Source organism: Pristis pectinata, chromosome 26, assembly GCF_009764475.1.
Source record: "Pristis pectinata isolate sPriPec2 chromosome 26, sPriPec2.1.pri, whole genome shotgun sequence".
NCBI lineage: Eukaryota > Metazoa > Chordata > Chondrichthyes > Rhinopristiformes > Pristidae > Pristis > Pristis pectinata.
In genome coordinates this window covers 11101329-11122463 of record NC_067430.1, presented here as the reverse complement: position 1 = coordinate 11122463, position 21135 = coordinate 11101329, and the positions used below count along the sequence as shown (strand labels likewise).

General features: G+C 43.5%; 1 protein-coding gene across 6 annotated transcripts in view; it reads right to left on the bottom strand.

The window, feature by feature from the left end:
* The window catches only part of LOC127583496 (alpha-1,3-galactosyltransferase 2-like), a 40315-nt gene extending 23499 nt beyond the window's left edge, over nt 1–16816 (bottom strand). The window contains exons 1-3 of one of the 6 annotated variants that reach the window (XM_052039542.1): nt 16762–16816; nt 15242–15406; nt 8550–8630 (exon numbers count right to left, since the gene is read on the bottom strand). In XM_052039542.1, coding sequence (XP_051895502.1) covers nt 8550–8630; nt 15242–15270 — 110 coding nt within the window. In that variant the 5' untranslated portion in view covers nt 15271–15406; nt 16762–16816. Of the gene's footprint in view, nt 1–8549; nt 8631–15241; nt 15759–16324; nt 16644–16761 lie in introns of those variants that run through there. The other 5 variants (XM_052039543.1, XM_052039541.1, XM_052039540.1 and 2 more) reach the window with 5 other exon arrangements.
* Nucleotides 16817–21135: the final 4319 nt, after the last annotated feature.

Genomic DNA, 21135 nt, shown 5'->3' with positions numbered 1-21135 from the left:
TTAATCCAAAAAGAAAATTGGATAGATAGGTAAAAGAAAGTGGAACTCATTTCCACTAGGAGTTGCTGAGGCAATAGTTAGGCTGCATTTAAAGAAGAGGAGGACACTAGTGTACCACAGGGTTAGAAGAATGGGATAAGCTTTCTGTGCAGCATAGATACCAGTATAGATCAGTTAGACCCAATGGCCCATTGCTATGCTGTTGACTCAATGTACCTCAGCCCTGATCTGTCAACTCTCTGGGATATGTACTGCAGCATCTGCAGGACAGTACGGGGAAACACTGGCAACAAAAACCACCCTGCACTGTTATTTATACATGTAATCCAAGCAATTAGCTGGAATGGCTGTTAGGGCCTTGGGAGTCAGTAGTTAGAAACAGACATTAAATCATCTATTGACTTGATAACTCAGGAAATTTGTTGTTCTTGTAATTCTCCCCTCATCCCCACCCAAGAGAAATTGTTCTTTGCCTACAGGCAATGCTAAAAAAAAGGTTGCCTTTGTTCTATGATCCCCTGATTGTCATGTGCATGCTTGCATTTCATCAGCTAAAAAGCTGAAACTTTTGTAACTTAATATTTCATAATTTTGCTTCAAAATAAAAAACAATTTAGGTGAGTTCCCACATCATAACATAAACTTTTGTGTTCGTATTATGTAGAATAATATTCCAGAGAATGGTTCCATCATTGATGTGGATGGTTAAAGTGCTACCCTGGTTTTCAGCAGTTTCAGTTTCTATTTTAGATTCTCAGCATCTGTAGTGTTATTGATTTTCACAAGTCTCACATTAGATCAATGTGAAACTTCCAGTGACAACTTGAGAATTTGCCCTTATTGGGAACACATTGTTATCCCTCCAAACCACAACTGTATCTGCTAATTCTGCAACTGGATACCGAACTGATGTGTCATCTTGCATAAACAATGACCATCACCTCTGAGAGTCTGCCTCAATTTTTTCCCATCAGGGTTCCAAACAAAAAGTTGCTGGATATGTAATCTTGGCATTAAGCCCCAAAGCCAGACAACAAGAAAAGGTTCATTGAAAATGGTCAGTGATATACATGGGGCTCGAGACAGCTTTCTGAACTGACAGCCAAGCTATTCCTTAGAGGGGCAGCTAATTAAATCAGTGCAATTTGTCCACACCAAGTGTTATCCACTAAAACCTGCATCGTCTCACTTGGGAATATAACCATGAATCAACATCTTCTGACTACAAAGCTCCAGCTGTGATATCTGCATGGCAACATTGCCTTGCTGAACTAGATGCTACTGCTGACAGTGCTAAATCTGTCAGATCCCTAGCCAGAGATGCTCTGAGTGTTTTGTCCCACCTGAGAATTAAGGACAGAAACAGAGTAATCCACCGATTGCTACTACACATCTGAAGTTCACTTGACAATACAACTGGAGGTCTGGCTTTCAACACACACATGGCTGCTTCTGGTTGAAGTGGTTTGTACTGCACAGCAGTACAAACTGAACACAGTACAAACAGTGCAAAGCATCCTTAGCGTCAAAGAGTAGATAGATGGGGATTGAAAACCAACATCCACTGTGGGCAACTTCCAAGGGACATCACTGAGGAGTAGCAAGGAGAGGAGTCCTACTGTGGAAGAATAAAATAGCCTTCTTTGACTATGGTGGGACTGATGGGATACCTGACATTGTAGAAGGAAACTGGGTCTACAGTCAGCAGTTCTGCAGAAATTAGACTCTTTGTAATAAGTAGGATGCGAATCCAGCCTTGGATGTGCTGAGAAGTGGAACTGCCTAGTTCCCATCTTCGTAACACATTGATGAATGATTAAGTAAGTTACAACTGTAACTAAAACAGTCACAGGATAACAGTCAAAGTATAAAATAAGCTTGTAACCAGCTGTAACTTAGAGCCTGGGTGACGGTGGAGATCGCTGCCCACTCTCCATGGTACCATGCATAAATAAAGCCTTGGAATGAAACTGAGTTATCGTCTTTATTATAAATTCAATAGAACTTCTGCGACAAAATTGGCATAGTCGGCAGGATCCCTAGTTAAAAAACTGGATCCGAACTAATAGTAGGAAAAAGGTAGTAAGACCTAACCCCAAGAGTCACGAAGAGGCAACACAGGTGAGCACTCATTGTATGCAAGGTAGAGTTAAGCCGCGGATGATGTTACTGTTGTATAATAACTTATGATTACAGAAACCACGATGGGAACCCGAAGCAGTCGACTGGGCGTTCTACGCCCTGGTCCTGCTCGACGAGAAACTCAAAACAAGGTAAAAAAGCAGCACCGGCGCAGATGGTCACTTTCACACGAGTAGAAGAGTAGGTAAGTGAATAAGGAGGATTGTAAAATCAAGATAAAAAGGTGGGAGATCCATTTATTCCACCTAGATCCCCAGCGGACACTGTTATTAGGGAAATTGGAGACGATCGGTATGTGGTAACCTTCAGTAGAGACTTATATGGATGGTCCCATGGTGTATGGCTATATGGGGGGGGGGGGGGGCTTTAATTTAAAGTTAATTGCCCATTGAGAGGGCAATGTAAGAAGAGGGGCTGGAGACCCCACCTGGGATAAGGACTACATGTTGAAATGTTTCCAAAAGTAGACTGAGGTAGCCAAATGTCACCAACCTCTCAAGAAGCAGCCTGATAGGGAACAACCTAAAATGGGCTCTTATCTTAAAAAAATTGCCCCGTATAATGATTGGAGAAATCCAGGTATTAAAACCATGGATGCCCACTGAAGCTAGGGCTATGGTTGCCGAGGCAACTGACCCGCTTAAAAAAAAGCCAATGGCTTTCCATAACTGGCTGGTACAAACACACACCATTTACTCGCCTCTCCCAGGGGATGTACAGATGTTATTAAAATGTGCCTAAGGGTCCTCCTGGCCCTCTTTAAAAGACGGATTTGCGGTCCCCCAGGGGAAAATGGGGATTGGAGGGAAGATGATGCGCAGCAACCACAAGGAAATGAATCCTTGATTCATTGGTTGGGAAATAGAGGAAAAGAGGCCATCCTGAAGGGAGCCCGAAAACATAGTGATATAGGGGAGGTTACACGATGCCTGCAAAAGAAGGGGGAACCTAAACCGGATCTTATTGCACGTTATAAGAGTAAATGGGAAGGACATGAAGGAATACCTCTAGAGGAGAACGAAGCTTTAGCAATACAGACGTTGCTGGACTGTATGTTGCCCCAGCAGACACAGGTGTTTAAATTGGCAAATTTAACTCAGCAGCAGCAATGCTGGACAGATACTGGCACTACTCTGATGAATATGGAAAGAGCTAGTTTGTTTGCCTCTCAGGGTGAAAGTAGGCCCAAAATGCCAGGAGAGTTTTACCAAAAGAGAGGAGGACTCTCCCAAAGAGGAGGCAGGGGCTTAGGACGGGGTCAATATTCATATAGGGACCGATCTCAGGATCAGTGTACGAATTGTGGGGAGAGGGTCATTGGGCCAGAGACTGCTGATTTGTATATTCTCCCCAGCAAAGCTGGGATTTGCAGCAGCCAGGTAGAGGACGAGGAAGTCACCAAAATGGTCCATCCTTCTAGTTAAGTCACCCCAATCCATCCAATTAGGGGTGCCGCGGAGAACAGGTGGTGCAGGCGACAGTGATCAGGCTGTCTAGTAATATGAAAGAGGAACCCATGACTACAGCAAGGACAGGTAATAGTTACTTGGATTGCCTGATCGATACCAGTGCCACTACGTCCTCTGTACCACCTTCCGCGGATATCCCTGCCAGCGATCTAACGTACGAGACCATTGGAATAGCCAGTATTTCCATGACTGAGCCAGTTTCTGTCCCCTGCCCCAAATGGATAGAGAATCAGAAATTATCTGACACGTTCATTATATCCAAAACGGCTCCCCTACCTCTCTTGGGTCGACAAACACTATGTAAATTGGATGCCATCTTGCACTGCACGGCTGAAGGCATATACATGGAGCTCCCTCAAATTAGAGTGCCACAAATGTAGAAATTAATGGGAAATTTGGAGGAAGAGTAGTTTACACCCACTTTGTACTGTTGGCAGTTGAGTGGCAATCCTTACGCATGGATAGTGCAGCAGTTACATGAAATTTTAAAAAAGGACAGACACCCCTTACAAAGTAATCTCCAGTATCTTATTGATACCAGCAAAAAGAAAACCCTCCATTGCACAGAGTACTACACTACACCATTGGACCACGAGTATGAAAAAGGGGTGCGCCCTTGCTTAGACAGACAAAAAGAGATTGAAGGCAGGTGTCTTTACTTTGGACCCCCGGGACTAGGAATTAGAGCTCACTTAACAGTGGCAGTCAAACCCCCTGCGAAGCCTAAGGAAGTTGGAACTATGATAACCTGACTTTTGTCCAAGACCCTCCCTGTGTACAGTTTTACAGCACATCTATTAGGACAAGAGGCAAGGGCCGAGTTCTTTAAACAGCAAGAGGGGAGAGTGGTACTCGAGCCTCAACTCTGGCCCACAAAGTTTGAAAGACAGCACCTGCCCAGGGAGGATTCCTTTCTCCTCCCAGGGGTATTAGCAAGGATAACCGAGAACTTATGGGCACAACACAAGAATCATGTTGGAAAAGTCCACACCGCCCCTGAACACAAAGTAACCCTCAAGAAAGGTGTCCCGCTCCCATGCATTAAACAATACCGCACGGCACCTGAGCAGAGGAAGGTGTCCCACTCCCGTGATCGACTCCCTATTGCAGCAAGGTGTTCTTATTCCGACACAGAGGCCTTGCAATACTATTCTACCTATCCGCAGAACTGGCCAAAAACATGAGTGGTGGTTTGTGCAAGATCTGCGAGCTATCAATGAGATCGTTATTCCGATAGCTCCATTGGTGCCTGATACTAATGTAACACTTACCTCCATCCCGGCAGAGGCTAGCACACTTACAGTGGTCGATCTATGTTCGGCTTTCTTTTCCATACCTTTGCATAAAGACAGTCAGTACCTCTTTGCCTTCACGTACAAAAACCAGCAATACCCCTGGACCCACCTGCCTCAGGGCTACACAGAAAGCCCTGCAGTTTATGCGGCTGCTGTAAAAAAAAACCTAGACGAGTGCTGGCTCTCTGAAGAACTCTAATACAATATGCTGATGATATTCTGATAGCTTTCAACAAATGGGTCCCAGTGTTTGACAGACTCTTTAACGCTGCTTGAACATCTAGCGCGCAGATGTCATCGAGTGTCTTTGGAAAAAATATAATTCTGTCAGGAAACAGTCCAATATCTTAGATTCTAGCTTAGTCAAGGAAGGCGGAAACTGGGGGAAGCCCGAATAAAAGCAATTAACCAGGCCTCAGCCCCCAGGACGAAAAAGGACATTCTCTCTTTTTTGGGAATGATAGGATACTGTCGGCAATGGATCCCTGAATACCAGGAAAAGGATGCTGTGCTGCAATCGGCAACATTACAGACAGAGCCACCCATCATTGTATGGACGCCCGAAAGGGAGAAGGTCTTTAATGATTTAAAGCAGGCTCTGATCACAGCACCTGCGCTAGGGTTACCCAACTATTGTGAGCCCTTCCAATTATACGTAAATGAGTCAAGAGGCTTTGCAATGGGCACCTTGTGCCAGGAGCACGGAGCAGGAAAGAGACCAGTAGCCTACTATTCAGCAGCATCACCAGCTGTTGTCAAAGGAATGCCCACTTGTCTGTGTGCAATAACTGCCACCACTGTGATGGTGGAAAAAATCCATCCCCATTGTGCTGGATCACCCATGCACTGTAATTGTGCCCCATGCCGTAATGCTAAACTCAGCCGCCACCCAACATTTCACCACGGCTAGACAAACAGGATATGAAGTGATACTCCTCTCCCCATCTATTTATACCTACAAGCATTCGCCAGCCATTAATCCAGCTACCTTCGTCCCACTACCCTCCTCACAGCAAGATATGGATGATCACAACTGCCTGCTAGTTGTGGAAGCTATTACTACACCCCAGCCCGATCTGAGGAGCGCACCCATCGACAACCCCGATCTAATCCTTTTTAACTGATGGCTCCTCACATCGGCCAAGCAATAATTTACTGCTGGCCGGATATGCCATGGTCACACCCTACAAAGTGGTGGAAGCCTATGCACTGCCCATTGGGACTTCAGCTCAGGCAGTGGAACTCTATGCAGTCACCCGTGCCTGCATTTTAGCAGTAGGCAAAACCGCCAACATCTATACTGACTCTCATTATGCCTTTGGGGTGATCTATGACTTTGGTCAATTGTGGAAAAATAGAGGTTTTATTACCTCCTCAGGAAAAACCATTAAGCACACCTCACTGATCCTTAATTTGCTCGATCCCATTCAACTTCCATAGGCTTTGGTTATCATCAAATGAGAGGCTCATACCTCAACTGAAGATGGAGTGTCTATAGGCAACAGATTTGCCAACACAGTAGCTAAAAGTGTTGCTACCAAATAATGCCCCACATTGCTGGCAGCTCGCACCAAATCAGGGGGGGGGGGGGTGGTGGGTGGAGTGGAAGCAGGGTCTCCCTGAATGCATCAGTAACACACAGTTGCAGTCAGCCCAAAAATCAGGCTACCCAGCAGGAGAAACGCTACTAGCAGAAAAATGGTTGCCACCCTGACCCAACTGTTTGGCGTCACCCTGATGGATGAATAGTCTGCCCCCGCGGCTTGTTTTTGCCCCTGGTTCGCCTGGCCCAAGGCTAGGCTCAGATGGGCAAAGAAGAGATGCAACATACCATTACACAACAATGGGATGCTCTGGGGATAACGGTAACAATAGAAAAAGTCACCAGAACTTGTTTTGTTTGTCAACCAAACAATAAAGGAAAAGCACAACGCCAAATTTGACCACTTGCCCCAACCCGAGGTGCTGTTCGAAAATCTGCAAATAGACTTTGTGCATATGCCATCAGAAAAAGTATATACTTGTAATAGTGGATATGTTCTCTAGATGGGTAGAAGCATACCCCACAAGGAGGGATGACGCCAGGTCGGTAGTACATTGATGAAAGAAATTATCCCTACATTTAGAATTCCTTTGGGAATGAACAGTGATAGGGGAACCCATTTTGTAAACAAATTAGTGTTAGGATCAACAGAGGCTTTAGGGTTCCAGTGGAAGTTACACATCCCCAATTGTCAGGAATGGCAGAGCGAGTAAATGGCTAAGTAAAAGCAGCCATGGCAAAATAAAAGCAGCCTTGGCAAAGATTTGCCAACAAAATGGGTTCGGGTGGCCTGAGGTGCTACCTCTTGTAATGTATACCTTGCGCAACTGAAAGAATAGAAAGACTGGATTGACCCCGCCCCCATGAGATTTTAATGGAAAGGCCCATGACAACAGGAACCAAACCCCCCCATGACCCCAGAAAAGGTAGGCTTAATCTGGAACAATGAAAAAAAGTGTTGAAATATGCTCAAGCCCTGTGCAAGGAAGTAGGTAAGCTACATGAAGGAGTACGACAGGCCCAGGCCCCGCTGACGGAAGGTAATATACATCGATCTAAGCCGGGAGACATAATATATGCAAGAACGATGAACAAGGACTCTTTCTCTCCTAGGTGGAAAGGCCCATACCTAGTACAGCTAATGGCTCGAACAGCTGTCAAAGTGAAGGAAAAGCCTGACTGGATGCACGCTATGCAATGCAAATCACACCATAAATCAGATGAATAGCTAACATGGGACCGACTCAAGAAGTTGTTACGGTGTTGATCCTTGTATTAACTACAGTTATTCCACAATGATTGGCTATGAATACCCTGTGGGAGCTGGTGGCAGACCCTAATGCATTATGGTATAATCCTGATTACTGTAGTTATCTGCGTAGTGGTGGTGTGATTTCTGTTGCCCTCTGCGGGAGGGGACAGACCTGTGTACATGTACCCACAGTTAGAAGCTCGTGAAAGAGTCAATGATAGTTATGATGAGGAGGAATGTTTGAAAATGTGACCATACCCTGTGGGGTATGAGCCTCCCTTTCAGCAAGAACAGGAGGAGTGTTGATCCATAGGATCAATAAGGAGGGATTGTGGAAGAATAAAATAGCCTTCTTTGACTATGCTGGGGATGATGGGATATTTGACACTGTAGAAGGAAACTGGGTCTACAGTCAGCGGTTCTGCAGGAACTAGACTCTTCATAATAAATAGGATGCGAATCCAACCTTGGATGCGCTGATAAGAGGAACTGGCTAGTTCCCATCTTTGTAACACATTGACTAATGATTAAGTAGGTTACAACTGTAACTAAAACAGTCACGGGATAAGCTGTTATCACAAAGTATAAAGTAAGCTTGTAACCAGCTGGTACGTCAGAGCCTGGTGACGGTGGAGATCGCTGCCCACTCTCCATGGTACCATGCATAAATAAAGCCTTGGAATGAAACTCGGAGTTATTGTCTTTATTATAGATTAAATAGAATTTCTGCAACACCCACCAACTTTAACTTGAGACCAGGCATGTGGAACCTCGTGTGCAGAGCCCCACCAAATGGCACCCAGCTGAAAACCAATGAAGACTTTCTATCAACAGAAATAATTCCCTACCTGAAGAAAATTGGGTTCACCACTGAATAGGCAGTGAAGACGAGAAGCAAACACAAGCATTTCTGTTTCATCACCAGGTACCTGAATAATAAAAGAAAGATACATGAATCATTGTGTCAAAGTCCATTCAATATTCTTGCTATTTTTCTTCTGAAGTTATCTGCTCTAACTTCATTCTAGCAGCCCCCTCCAAACCTGGGTTGTTTTCTCTGGAGCATCGGAGGCTGATAGAAGTTTATAAGATTATGAGAGGCACAGAAAAGGTAGAGAGTCAGCATCTTTTTCCCAGGGTAGGAATGTCAAATATTAGAGGACATGCACTTAAGGTGAGAGGGGGAAATGCTTAAAGGAGATGAGCTGGGCAACTTGTAGGTGCCTGGAGTGGGCTGTCAGGGGGAATGGTGGAAGCAGATACGATAGTGGCATTTAAGGGGCTGTTAGGCAGACACATGAATATGCAGGGGAAGAGGGATATGGATCGTACACAGGCAAAAGGGATTTAATTTAATTTGGCATCGTGTTTGCTGCAGACATTGTGGGCTGAAGGGCCTGTTCCTGTGCTGTTCTGCTCCATGTGCTACATGTTCAATATTCCTCTAAGCAACTACTCAATTCCTTTCATGAAGTATCAACAGCTTCCACTTCAGCACCACTGTGGTAAATAGACGCAGTTTATAATACCCTTCATATTTTGATAGTTATCTGATTTCCCTTTTCCTGTCACCACAATCTGACCACTGGGAGATGTCATTGCTGGTCTTCCAATGTGATCATCCCTTAGGGCTTCTATGAAAAAGTTCCTAAATTTCTCTTCAAAGCTCAATCCCTCATCCCCAGTAACATTCCCATGTTTTCCATTACCATGCCTTTTCCATTATGTTTAAACCTTTCACAAAATGGAGAGGAAACAGAGACCATTAATGGATAGGCATTTCCTTGTACGGCTCCTACTCCTGATGTGCCTTTGCCAGAATTTCCTCTGGGTTTGTAACCTTGGGTTTGAGATCCAAAATATTAATGCTTGGGCAGGAAAAGTGTTCCACATTCAGCATCCAGCACACACAGGTTAGGTATAGAACAGGTCAAATGCAAAGTTAAAATTGCCTTTGCATTCCCCAAAACACAAACTCCACACAGCTGTGCAACAAGCCAGTATGAAACCGGGTATACCTGTTAAATGAGGATTTGGGGAAATGGGTCATGCCATTGCATAATATCAAAGCAGCCTACAGCACAGAGAAAACAACAATGGGATTAGACCCAATGTCAGACCAACTGCTTCAGTAGTGTGATGTTTATTATCTCCAAGTCCTTTTTAAACTTGCCCAATTTGGAATTCCTATTTAATATGCCTATAGTTTTGCTACAAGATAATTGGATTGGGATATTAAACAAAAAGATCAATTGTCCATTCCTAGTTGCCCTTGAGGATGGTACACCTCGTAACTACTGGCATGTACAATGAAGGATATCACATTATCTGGAAAGACATTCCAGGATTTGATCCAGCATCAGGGACAATATAAACATCCAAGAAAGGATGGCAATGGATTTGTAGCAAATGTGGAGATGGTGTTCCCACATACCCTTGTCCTCTTGGGCTAGGGAGGCCACAGCTTTGAAAGGCATAGTTAGAGCCTTGGCAAGATGCTGTAGTTTATTGTGTAAATAATAGGCATAGATAATGCTTGTGGTAACTGCTGAGGTGGAGAATATTCTATCACCCTTGCATGCTTTGTAGGTGAGGCAGAGTCAGGAGTGAAGTTACTCATTGCAGAATAGGCTCCAAAATCCACAAAATTTAGGCAGCCAGCTTGCTTGAGCTTCTAGTCAATAGTGACCCTCCTGTTATTGAAAGATTTGATGATGGTGATGTAACTGAACATAGAGGGGAAGTGGTTGCATTCCCACTTGCTGGGATGATTATTCCCAAACACTGGAACAGTACAAATATTACTTGCCATTTATCAGCCTAATTTAGATGTTAGTTGGGTCATAATTGCAGAGAATGAGACCATTTGGTTCATCAAGTGCACGGCAGTTTGCTGAGGAGCAATCCAGTCCATCCCAATCCCCTACTCTATCGCTATAGTCTGCAAGTTTTTCCCCCCCTTAAGTGCTTATCAAATTTCTTTTTGAAGTCATTGACTCCACCCCCTACATCTTCATCAACAGAAGTGTCCAAGTCATTACCTGTCAGTAGAAAAACATTCTTCCTCTTATCTCTGGCACAAAACCCCAAATCTCCATCCACTATTCTTCACATCAAGTCTTCAAGGAGGTATAGCCAAGCTAACTGACTGGACAGGAACATGGTATTCACGATATAATGTGAGAAAATGTAAAGTTATCCACTTTGGTACACAAAAGAGAAAAGCAAAGTATTTTTTTAAATTAATTTGGGCAACACTGGTGTTCAAAGGGTTCTGGGTGTCCTCGAACAAGTAACTGAAACTCAACATACAGCAAGTGGTTAGGAAAGCAGATGGTAAATTGGCCTTTATTACGAGAGAATTTGAGTACCAAATAAAGATGTCCTAAGTAATGATATAGGGCATTGGTGAGTATGCCTGGAGTATTGTGAACTATTTTTGTTATCTTAAAAAGGATTTACATGCCATGGGGGGATGCCGCAAAGGTTCACTAGACTTAGTGCAGGGATGGCAGGTGTGCCCATACAAGGGGAGATTGATTAGAGGAGATCTGTTTTCTCTGGAGCATAGAGGAAGAAGAGGAAGAGCTTACAAAATTCTTATGGGGCATGACAGACAAGAACATTGTGGGTGGCACACTGACACAGTTAAGAGAGCTGCTGCCTGACAGTCCAGTGGCCAATGTTCATTCCTGACGTGTGTGCATGTGCATCCTGTGGTGACATGGGTCTCCTCCAGGTGCTCCAGTTTCCTCACACATCCCAAAACTTAGGGTTAGTAAGTTAATTGGCCATTAAGTTTCCCCTAACGTTTAGATGAGTGGTACAACCCAGAGGAACTGGTGGGAATGTGGGAGAATAAAATGGGTGTAAGAAAATAGGTAAAATTAGTGTAAAAGTAGGTGCTTGATAGTCAGTGCAGACTCAGTGGGCTAAGAGGCTTGTTTCCTTGTTGTGTCCCTCTATGACTGTATTTTCCATTATATTCATTATTTGAGTAACTTCACAATCATCAGCTACTCTTAAAACTTTATTGTGGAGATCAGTGGACCTAGGACCCTACCTTGCAGAGAGGCTAGAGATGCTTCTGGGGCACCAATCACAACCTTCCACACTTCTCTGGACAAGTTTCCTGATGGTTTTATGAATATATGTTCTTCCTGTGATCTGTGGCACCACACAGTGTGAACACTGCCAAGGACGTCCTTGGCAGTCACTCTCATCACCGTCTGGAGGAAGCCCACCCAGTCCCAGGTACACAGACACCACCCAAGGTCAAGGTTGAATCCTGGTGCTGCGGTGCAGCAGCACTTAGAACTGAGCCCACTATGTTACCTGCTTCTACTTAGTCATTCAGAGGCTTTAGTATCCAACACATGCAATAACTGCAATGATGCAATCGCACAAAATTCACAACAGATTAACAGAAGTCAGTCAGGTGTTATTTATTCTCTTCATTGACCCCAGTGCAGAAGGTAGTTACAATAAGCTACAAGTCAGATCCCAACATACTAATTTATGTCAATGAAGTTACTAATGTAGAAACTATGTTGGCTATTTCCATTGACTTTTCAAAAGAAATCACTTCATTGATTACAAGTCACCTTGCAATTGTGAAAGAAAGTGTATAAAAGCTTCTTTCAGAGCATGAGCTAACTTTGAATCAAATGTGGCCAACTTGAGATTAAAAACTTTTCAATAACTTCACATTACCAACATAGGGCTTGAGACAGGAATATCGAACACATGTATCACTTAAGTGATGCACGTTAAGCAGACAAAGAACTAGTGGGTGGAATATATTGTGGAAAAATGTGAAATTGTCCATTTAGGCAAGAAAAAAAGGAGCATATTATCTAAATGCTGAGAGACTGCAGAGGTCTGAGATGCAGAGGGAACTGGTGTCGTAGTAAGTGATTCACCGTCAGCCACAGCAAGTAATTAGGAAAGATAGCAGAATAGTGAAAATCTAACGAAGGGTCTTTGACCTGAAACATTATCTCTGTTTCTCTTCCTACAAATGCAGCCTGACCTGCTAATTATTTCCATCATTTTCTGGTTTTATTTTAAGCTAACAGAATGTTACAATTTATTGTGTGGGGAATTAAATACAAAAGTAGGTGGTATGTTTCAGTTATAAAGAGCATTAGTGAAGCCACATATGGGGCAAAGGATTTTTCTCTTTGTTAGGAAGAATGTTAATGTGTTGGCAGCAGTTCAAAGGTGGTTCACTAGCCAAACACTTGGGTGAAAAAATTTAGAATTAAGAGTCACCATTTACAACAAATGAGCTGATTTATTTCCCCCACTCAGAAAGTCACGAGTCTTTGGAACTCCCTTCCTCAAAGAGTGATGGAAGCAAAGTATTTTAATATTTTTAAGACAAAGATAGATACATGATAAGCAAGAGGATCAAAGTTTACCATGGGTAGATAGGAACATGGAGTTCAAGCTACAGTCAGGTCTGCCATGATCTTATTAAATTGCAAAGAAGCTTGAGGGGCATCTAAATTCATTTAAGAGCAAAGAAATTTGGGAAAAGAAACTTGGCCAACCTTTCATTGTTTGTGGAACATTGCACATCACCAAGGTTAATAGATTTAACACTGCATGGGTGAGAAGTACCATCATTCAAAAAGTTGCCACTACGCAAAGAGATGCAAGATGGCCATTGAAGATAAAATTATTTTAAAAATTCATATCAAATCACAGGAGGTTGCAAACACATTCTCTGCACTTCAATATTACTCATCACTCAGAACTGAACATCTTACACTGGACAATCCAGACTGTTCCAATTAAGCCCGCTATTTTATGAGCTAATATTGTACAGAACCCTTGAGAGAGTACTGGGAACAGTGATACATTCTATTGCCAGTATTAACTGACCCTTCCCAATTGCCCTTGAGGAAATGGAAATAATGTGCCTTCTTGAACTGCTATTATCCTTGGGACGTTGCTGCAGTACATTTTACAGACGTTACGCAAGTAACGATGCAGGCAATGAGATGGACTATGACCTCACAATCTGCCTTGTTGTGACCTTGCACCTTATTGCGCTGCACTTTCTCTGTAGCTGTGACAATTTGTACTGTTATTGTTTTTACCTGTACTACATCAATGCAGTCTGTATTAACCCAATGTAACTGCACTGTGTAATGCATTTACCTGTATGATTGGTATGCAAGTCAAGTTTTTCACTGTACCTCAGTACAAGTGACAATAATAAACCAACACCAATAAGGAAATGTTGGACAAACGTGGGTTGTTCTCCCTAGAGTGTCAGGGGCTGAGGGGAGACCTGATAGAGGTTTTCAAAATTATGAAGCATAGGTAGACTGTCAGAATCTTTTCCCCAGGGTATAAACGTCAAACACCAGAGGATATGCTTTTAAGGTTGGGTGGGGGGGGGGGATGGGGGTTGAAGTCTAAAGGCAAGTTCTTTTTGAAAAAACACAGTAATGGTAGGTGCCTGAAATGGGTTACCAGGGGTAGTGGTGGAAGTAGGCAGTTTGGTGGAGTTTAAGAGGCTGTTAGACACATGAATATGAAGGGATGATACACGGGATGAGGACATTTAGTATAAACTGGCATCAAGATCAGCACAACATCGTGGGCTGAATGGCCTGTCCCATGCTGTACTGGTCTGCGTTCAAAAAAAAGATTGCTTTTATGAAATTTGGCCCTGTCCCAAGCCACAATGCTTTCAGAAGGGGCCAAAGTATCTCATTTATTGGGCTGGGAAGATAACAAGATGCCTCCGTGATGTTGCTTTACAAGCAATCAGTCCAAACCTGCGGCTGGTTTTGATAAAAACCTGGGTGTAGTACTGAGCTTCTTGGAATTACAACTCAAAGAAATCACGTGATACACAAGTCTTCATGTTCGAAGTTGTTTTATGTACAACGATGGACTGGTAGAAAAAAAGTTACAAATACTCGAGCTGAGTATTCAAATTAAACAGGACAGTGTGAATTACTGCTATCTGAATTAGCCGGAGAGAATCGATTTGCTTGTCGATTAACTGCGCGTAACGATGTGTGTTCTTAAAAGTGACATCAATGGATAAAGCATCAATCTAAGCCTTTCAAGTGGCATCCATTCGCCTCTCTGCTTACTTTAATTAGCGTTGTTTTATCTTTCCCTCCGACAGAAGTTTCAACGATAGACTCAGTGGGTCTTCACTGCCACAGATCAGGACAGCGCCCACAGCCACTCCCTCATGGAGCAAGACTTTACTCAGGGTACCTGTTCCCCCCACCGTCTCAGAGTGCCTGTTACCGCAGCTCTCTCTCTCAAAAAGCAACAGCAAAACGCCATCGACACAACTCAGAAAGTTACGAACATCAGAGCAAGCAAGCACTTAAAATTTCGCCACAATGCAAACCCGTAAGTCCACGGCGCAGAACTAACCTCTGCAGACAGTGGGCCAGGCAAGAGTCGGGGTGAGAAACTCCCAACGTCGCGGTGGTATTTTCATCCAAACGTTACAGAGCACCGGGGCGTGGGGGAGATAAAACAAAAAGGAGAGACTACTCACTTCACGTAGGATATCCATCTCGGGGTCATTTGAAGAGCTGCGGGGAGGGCGCTCGCTGGCCAGGTTGTTGCCCGACTTTAGTTGAAACCCGCCCGTGTCCAGAGCTTGGAAGTCGGGATTCGCAGCTGCGGTGAAACTCTGCCGCCTCAGTGTAGGGCGGCAGCTCTGCCAACACAACAATGAGCGGACTTAAAAATCGATATAATTCAGGGAAAGTTCCAGGAATGCCCTTTTAAGGAATTGTTCGTCTGAAAGTTTTTAAAAATATATTATAAATCAGAACCCACGTGATTCTAAATAAAGGTCTGGTAAGGCTTTTTTTTTAACCTTTTCTCTTTCTTAAACATACAAAGAGCTTTATTTTCTTGTTCCGGTCGGGTTTACAGAGGAAGCGAAGTCACTGCTCTGTGGCCGGAGGTGTTCGATCAAAGTCATGTTTCAACCGATGGAGGTTAATTGAGTTTTGAGAAATGACTACGAATCTTTTCAGCTTGAAGGGATGCAACTGTGGGAGGTGCCTAGAAGCTTGTTGGTGGATATTCCAGCCTATTAATTCTTTCCCAATGGATCTGTGAGCTGAACAGACGAGGCCAATGTTAAGAATTTAGCGGGCTCCTCTTAATCCTCGTTGGTGGGAAGCAAGAAACATATTGTCCACGGACGTGTTGCACAATTTAGTAGTGCACAAGGCGATCAGTCTTCCACCAGGAAAGGTCCTTTAGTTGTGCACTCGCCCGTTGTGACTCTGGGTCTGCAGCAAGGTCCAAGGGTTTGTTGGGGAGAGAGAGAGAGACCAGGAAAAGGGCTGATGATCAAAGGTCCCTCCACAGATCAGTGGGGTTAAGTAGGGATGGGGTGAAGTCAGCAGTTGGATGAGGAGATCGTTTGAAGAGTAGGATTGATGACTGGAGGTTAGGATGAGTGGCTCGGGTTGGGTCTTGGTGAGGAGATGTTTGGTGATGGTGTGGTGGTGTCAGCAGATTAGTGAGTGGGATTGAGGGGTGAGCCAGGGGAGGGTTACATGCCCGAGTGGGATGGAGAGGGGCACAGTGGGATGGGAAGGAGTGGGGTCAGAACACCAACCTTGTTAAAGGTTTCAGCAGCTGCATCATGCAAATTAACAAAGTCTGTCTGTGCCCGAGGCCGTGGGCCAAGTATGAGCAGTTGAAGACGTGGAATACTTGTGGCCTTGCACGTATAGCACATTGATGACCACCACTGCACCTGCAGCCATGGAATAAAAATCATGCATTTAATGCAACTTGCATGATGAGCCCTATTTTCAATTCTTGAAATTAGATTGCATGTCACACAAGAATGATGTACTCCTAATTCAGATTCTTGGGCGATTATGTTAGATAAAATGTATTCTGAAGAGAGCAATTATGGCATAACAGAATGGAATTATTTGCAAATAAATTAACATTCAAAATACTTACAATCTAAGCCTAAAACCTGGTGATTCAGCATGCAGAAACTGACTTTCTGATCAGTCCATCAAGTACAAAGCAAATACTTACTTGCCTGTGACTTTATTCCTGTTGTTGGATTCTTACGGAATAATTTCTGCATTTCTGTGCAGACTGGTGTTTGTTGTCAGGACCTGGAGATATGTGAGATATGCTGCAGCCAATCAAAGCTAAATAATTCTGTTATGTATTTGAGAGATAGCTTTAGAATTTAGTAATGCCAAACCAAAAGATTGAAACACATAACAGGAAAGAAATTGCGAAGCAGTTCCAACTGGCTACAGAAATACAGAATAGTGACAGCATACAAAGGCTGTTTGACCTATCAGGTCTGAACCAGCTCCATGTACGAGCAGTCCAACCAGTCCCACTCCTCTGCCTTCTCCCCATAGCCCTGAAAAGTCTTTCATTTCAGCTCTTTGAATACTACTATTGAATCTGCCTCCACTATTAGCCCTGGCAGCACATTCCAGACCCCAGTTGCCTGCTGTGTAAAAGTGTGTTTCCTTTTGTTACTTTGTTCTTATTCGCAGAAAGGTCAAGGAATAGGTGAGAAAGAATGAAGGTGGTCTGTAAAAGAATCAAAGGTAACGGGAGGAAATATTTTTTGCCAACCACCTTCACTCTTTCTCCCCTACTCCTTCATCTCTCTGCCAATGGGAACAGTTTCTTTCTTGCCTCTAGATGTCCTTGCCTCTATTTCCATAGTGGGAGAAGAACCTAAGTTCACCATTGTATCCAGACAACCAAAGTCCCTCATCCCTGGGGTCATCTTGCTAACTCTGTTCTGCAGCCTCACCAAAGCCTTCACACCTTGTCACGCAGAAAAGGACATCAAACTCCAGTGTTTTATAAAGATTCATCATGACTTCCTCCCTCTGCTCTTAGACCATAAGACCCTAAAACGTAGGAAATCCCAGGATCCCATATCCTTGTTAACTACTTTCCCAACTTGCCCTACCACTTTCAATGAACTATACAAATATACAGTATGCATAATCCCTCTATTCTTGCATCCCTTGTAGAATTGTGCCCTCTAGTTTAAATTACCCCTTCTCATTCTTCCTACCAAAATATAATGATACACATTTCTCTGCATTAAATTTCATCTTTTATTTGTCCATGCCACCAGTCTATCTATATCTCTTTGAAGTCTATCTGCTCATCTGAATACTTGGAAGCTGTGCCATGTACACTCAAATCCAGGTCATTAATATGTATTAATAATAGCTGGAATCTGGGACCAGCCCTGGGGAATCTCTGCTGTATACTTCCCACCAGTCTGAGAAGCAATATTTCACTGCCAGCCTCTGCTCCCTGCTTCAGCCAATGTTCTGCTTGTGCTGCTGCAAGAGCTTTTCTTCCATGGCCTTTAACCTTGATGACAAGCCTATTACATGGCCCTTTATCAAACAGCTTTTGGACATTGGGACCAGAGCAATTAAATTGGACAAATGACCACTTTAATATCAGGAAATCACATCTCTACTAACTTCAGTGATAATGCACTTAATAGAATTCACACCAGATCCAAAGCAGTGAACAGAATTGACATTAATAATCGTTCCCTTATGAAATGTTGGCAGTATTAATTGACTCACTTCCATCAAAATAATGCATGAAATTTCTGGTTCAGGATGATGGCAGGAACATATCTCCAATACCACGATGGGCTAACTTTAGAATGTACAATTCCCCAGTTAGTAAACCAGAGTAAAACTGGGATCATCAGGCCCTGAAAATCTCACCTTGACATTAAGACAGTATTTGACCAAGTGTGGCATCAAACAGTCCCAGTAACACTCAAACTATTTGGCCTCAAAGGGGAAATATCCCAACTCATAAATCACACAAAGGAAAAATGTTTTGGTTGTTGGGGGTTAATTATTCCAACCCCATCAATAGCTCCTAAGGGCATTGTTCCAGGCCCCATCATGTTGAGCTACATCCCTCATAAGGTGATGTTTGCTAATGCACAATGTTCAGTTCCACTCAAATACTCAGCAAACGAAGCTGTCCAAGTCTGCTTGCAGCAAGACCTAGACAACATTTAGGCATGGGCTGATGGGTGGTGAGTAATATCTGTGCCACAAAAGTGCAAGGCAATGACCCCCCTCCAACAAGAGAGATTCTAAGCACCTGCCCTTGACATTCAATTGCAACACCATAAATGCTAGTCTTTGGTGTGTTAACCACAGTGCAAAAAAATGAATGAATAAAAAGATTAATCATGCAGTGCAATAACAAACCTTTCAGCCCCCAGGTCTGCATTGTGCATCAAGCACCAATTCTTCACTAAGCCTATTTTATTCTATCCACGTTTCCATTAAATCCCTCCAGATTCCACAACTCACCTGGACACTAGAGGCAGTTTACAGTGGCCAATGAACCTATCAGCCTGCACATCTTTGGGATGGGGAAGGACACCAGGTAGAAACCCATGCAATCAAAAGGAGAATGTGCAGGATCCGCATATAAAGCAACAAAGGTCAGGATTCAACTTGAGTCACAGGAGCACTGAGGCAGCAGCTATACTATCAAAACCTCTCTTGCACGGCACAATACTCCTGTGAATGAATTTTACCTGAAACTCAATTGCTAAACTCTAATGAGTCCTTTGTGGTACACTTCAGGAAAGTTAACACAGGCTCTCTGTGGGTATGATGCATCTCACACAGAAGCACATTTTAACTAAATGCCTGCTTCAACGTTGGTTAAAGGGATCCAACCTTAGCTGAACCATTGCCTTGGAGCCTGAGACTTCTATTGTTTTGAAGGTAGATTGCCTTCTAAGGCATTTGTTCTAACCCCATCTTGTACCCCTTCTGCATATGCAGCTGACCCACCTACCACAGCTCTCCCATCACTAGACCCCAGCTAGAAGGAGTATCCAGCAGACACCTCCTGTCGAGCTGGCCTTGGTACCTCATCCAGTCCTCGGAAACTCCATTCTCCAATATTCCAGACACTTACAACTCTAGATCCAATCCTCTACACATACAACTGTGATCTGCGGCCCATCTTAATGCAAACTGAACAAAGTCTTTCCTATTACTCATGTCTTATGTGAAACATAGTTCCATTGTCAAGTTACCTTACTCTTATTAGTTGGGGCATGAAAGTATATCCAGTCTATTGTGGTACACGGAATGGAAGGAGGTTATTCAAACCATCAAGTGTGTATGGACACTTGGTGAGAGGTGTGCAATATATTCACAGATCCCAGCTTTCTTCCTAGAACCCTACAAATGATTTCCATACCAGACACATCCTGCTGCCTTGATAGATGCCTATGGAATCCATCTCCACTGTCCTTTCAGAATGAGCATGTCCCGAACGTGTACAGTTGTACATTGGAACAAATGTTCCTCTTTTATTCTTCTTGTTCTTTAGTCAATAGTTTTAAATCTAGGTTTACTGGACTGCATGTCAGAGGAAAGTTTCTTCTTTATGATTTTGTTTCCTTAACTTTCTCCACGGAGGGAAGTTCCAGCTTCTCCATTTTCTCCACATAAATGACGTACTCATCCCCAATGTCACCCAGAGCAAACCTTCCCTCCATGTTGTCCAGGACCCAGTGATTGTTCCTAAGCATTCAATTCACCTTTATTGTAAAGGGAATGACTGGTGAGACTAGGGAAGCCTGGCTGCAACTTTACTGGTGTTAGAGTTTGGTCTCTTTATCTCAGGAGGTATATACTTTTCTTAGAGGTGCTACAGCAAAGGTTCAATTGGTTAGTTCCTGGAATGAGGAAATTGTCTCTTGAGGAAAGATTGCGCAGAACATTTCCATTGCCATTTGAGTTTAGGGAAATGAAAGATCTGAGAGGGCTGGATAGGATGGATGTTATCAGAGTATTTCTCCTGTTGTGGAAGTCCAAAACTAGGGGCATCATTTCAGGTTGTCCAAGTCAGTGAAGATTGAGATGAGGAGGAATTTCTTCTCCTGGAGTGTTGTAAATCTTTGGAATTCTCTCCCCTGAAGAGTTAAGGATTAAGTATATTCTTGACTGAGATAGATTTTTGAAGTACAGGCAAATCAAGATTTTGGGGGATTGGATTGGAAAATAGAGTTAAGAAGATTGTATTAGTTATGATCGTATTGAATGGTGGAGCAGACTCAATATTTAGATTCCCTCCATGTAGTTTTTCTAAACTTTTACTTTTTCTAAACTTTTATCTGTACAACACGGTAACAGGCCCTTCCGGCCCAACGAGCCTGCGCCGCCCAATTACACCCGTGTTAACCTACTAACCCATACGTCTGTGGAATGTGGGAGGAAACCGGAGCACCAGGAGTAAACCCACGCAGTCACAGGGAGAATGTACAAGCTCCTTGCAGACAGTGACAGGAATTGAACCCCGATTGCTGGCGCTGTAATAGCGTTACACTAACCGCTACACTACTGTGCAGCTCTTTCAAGT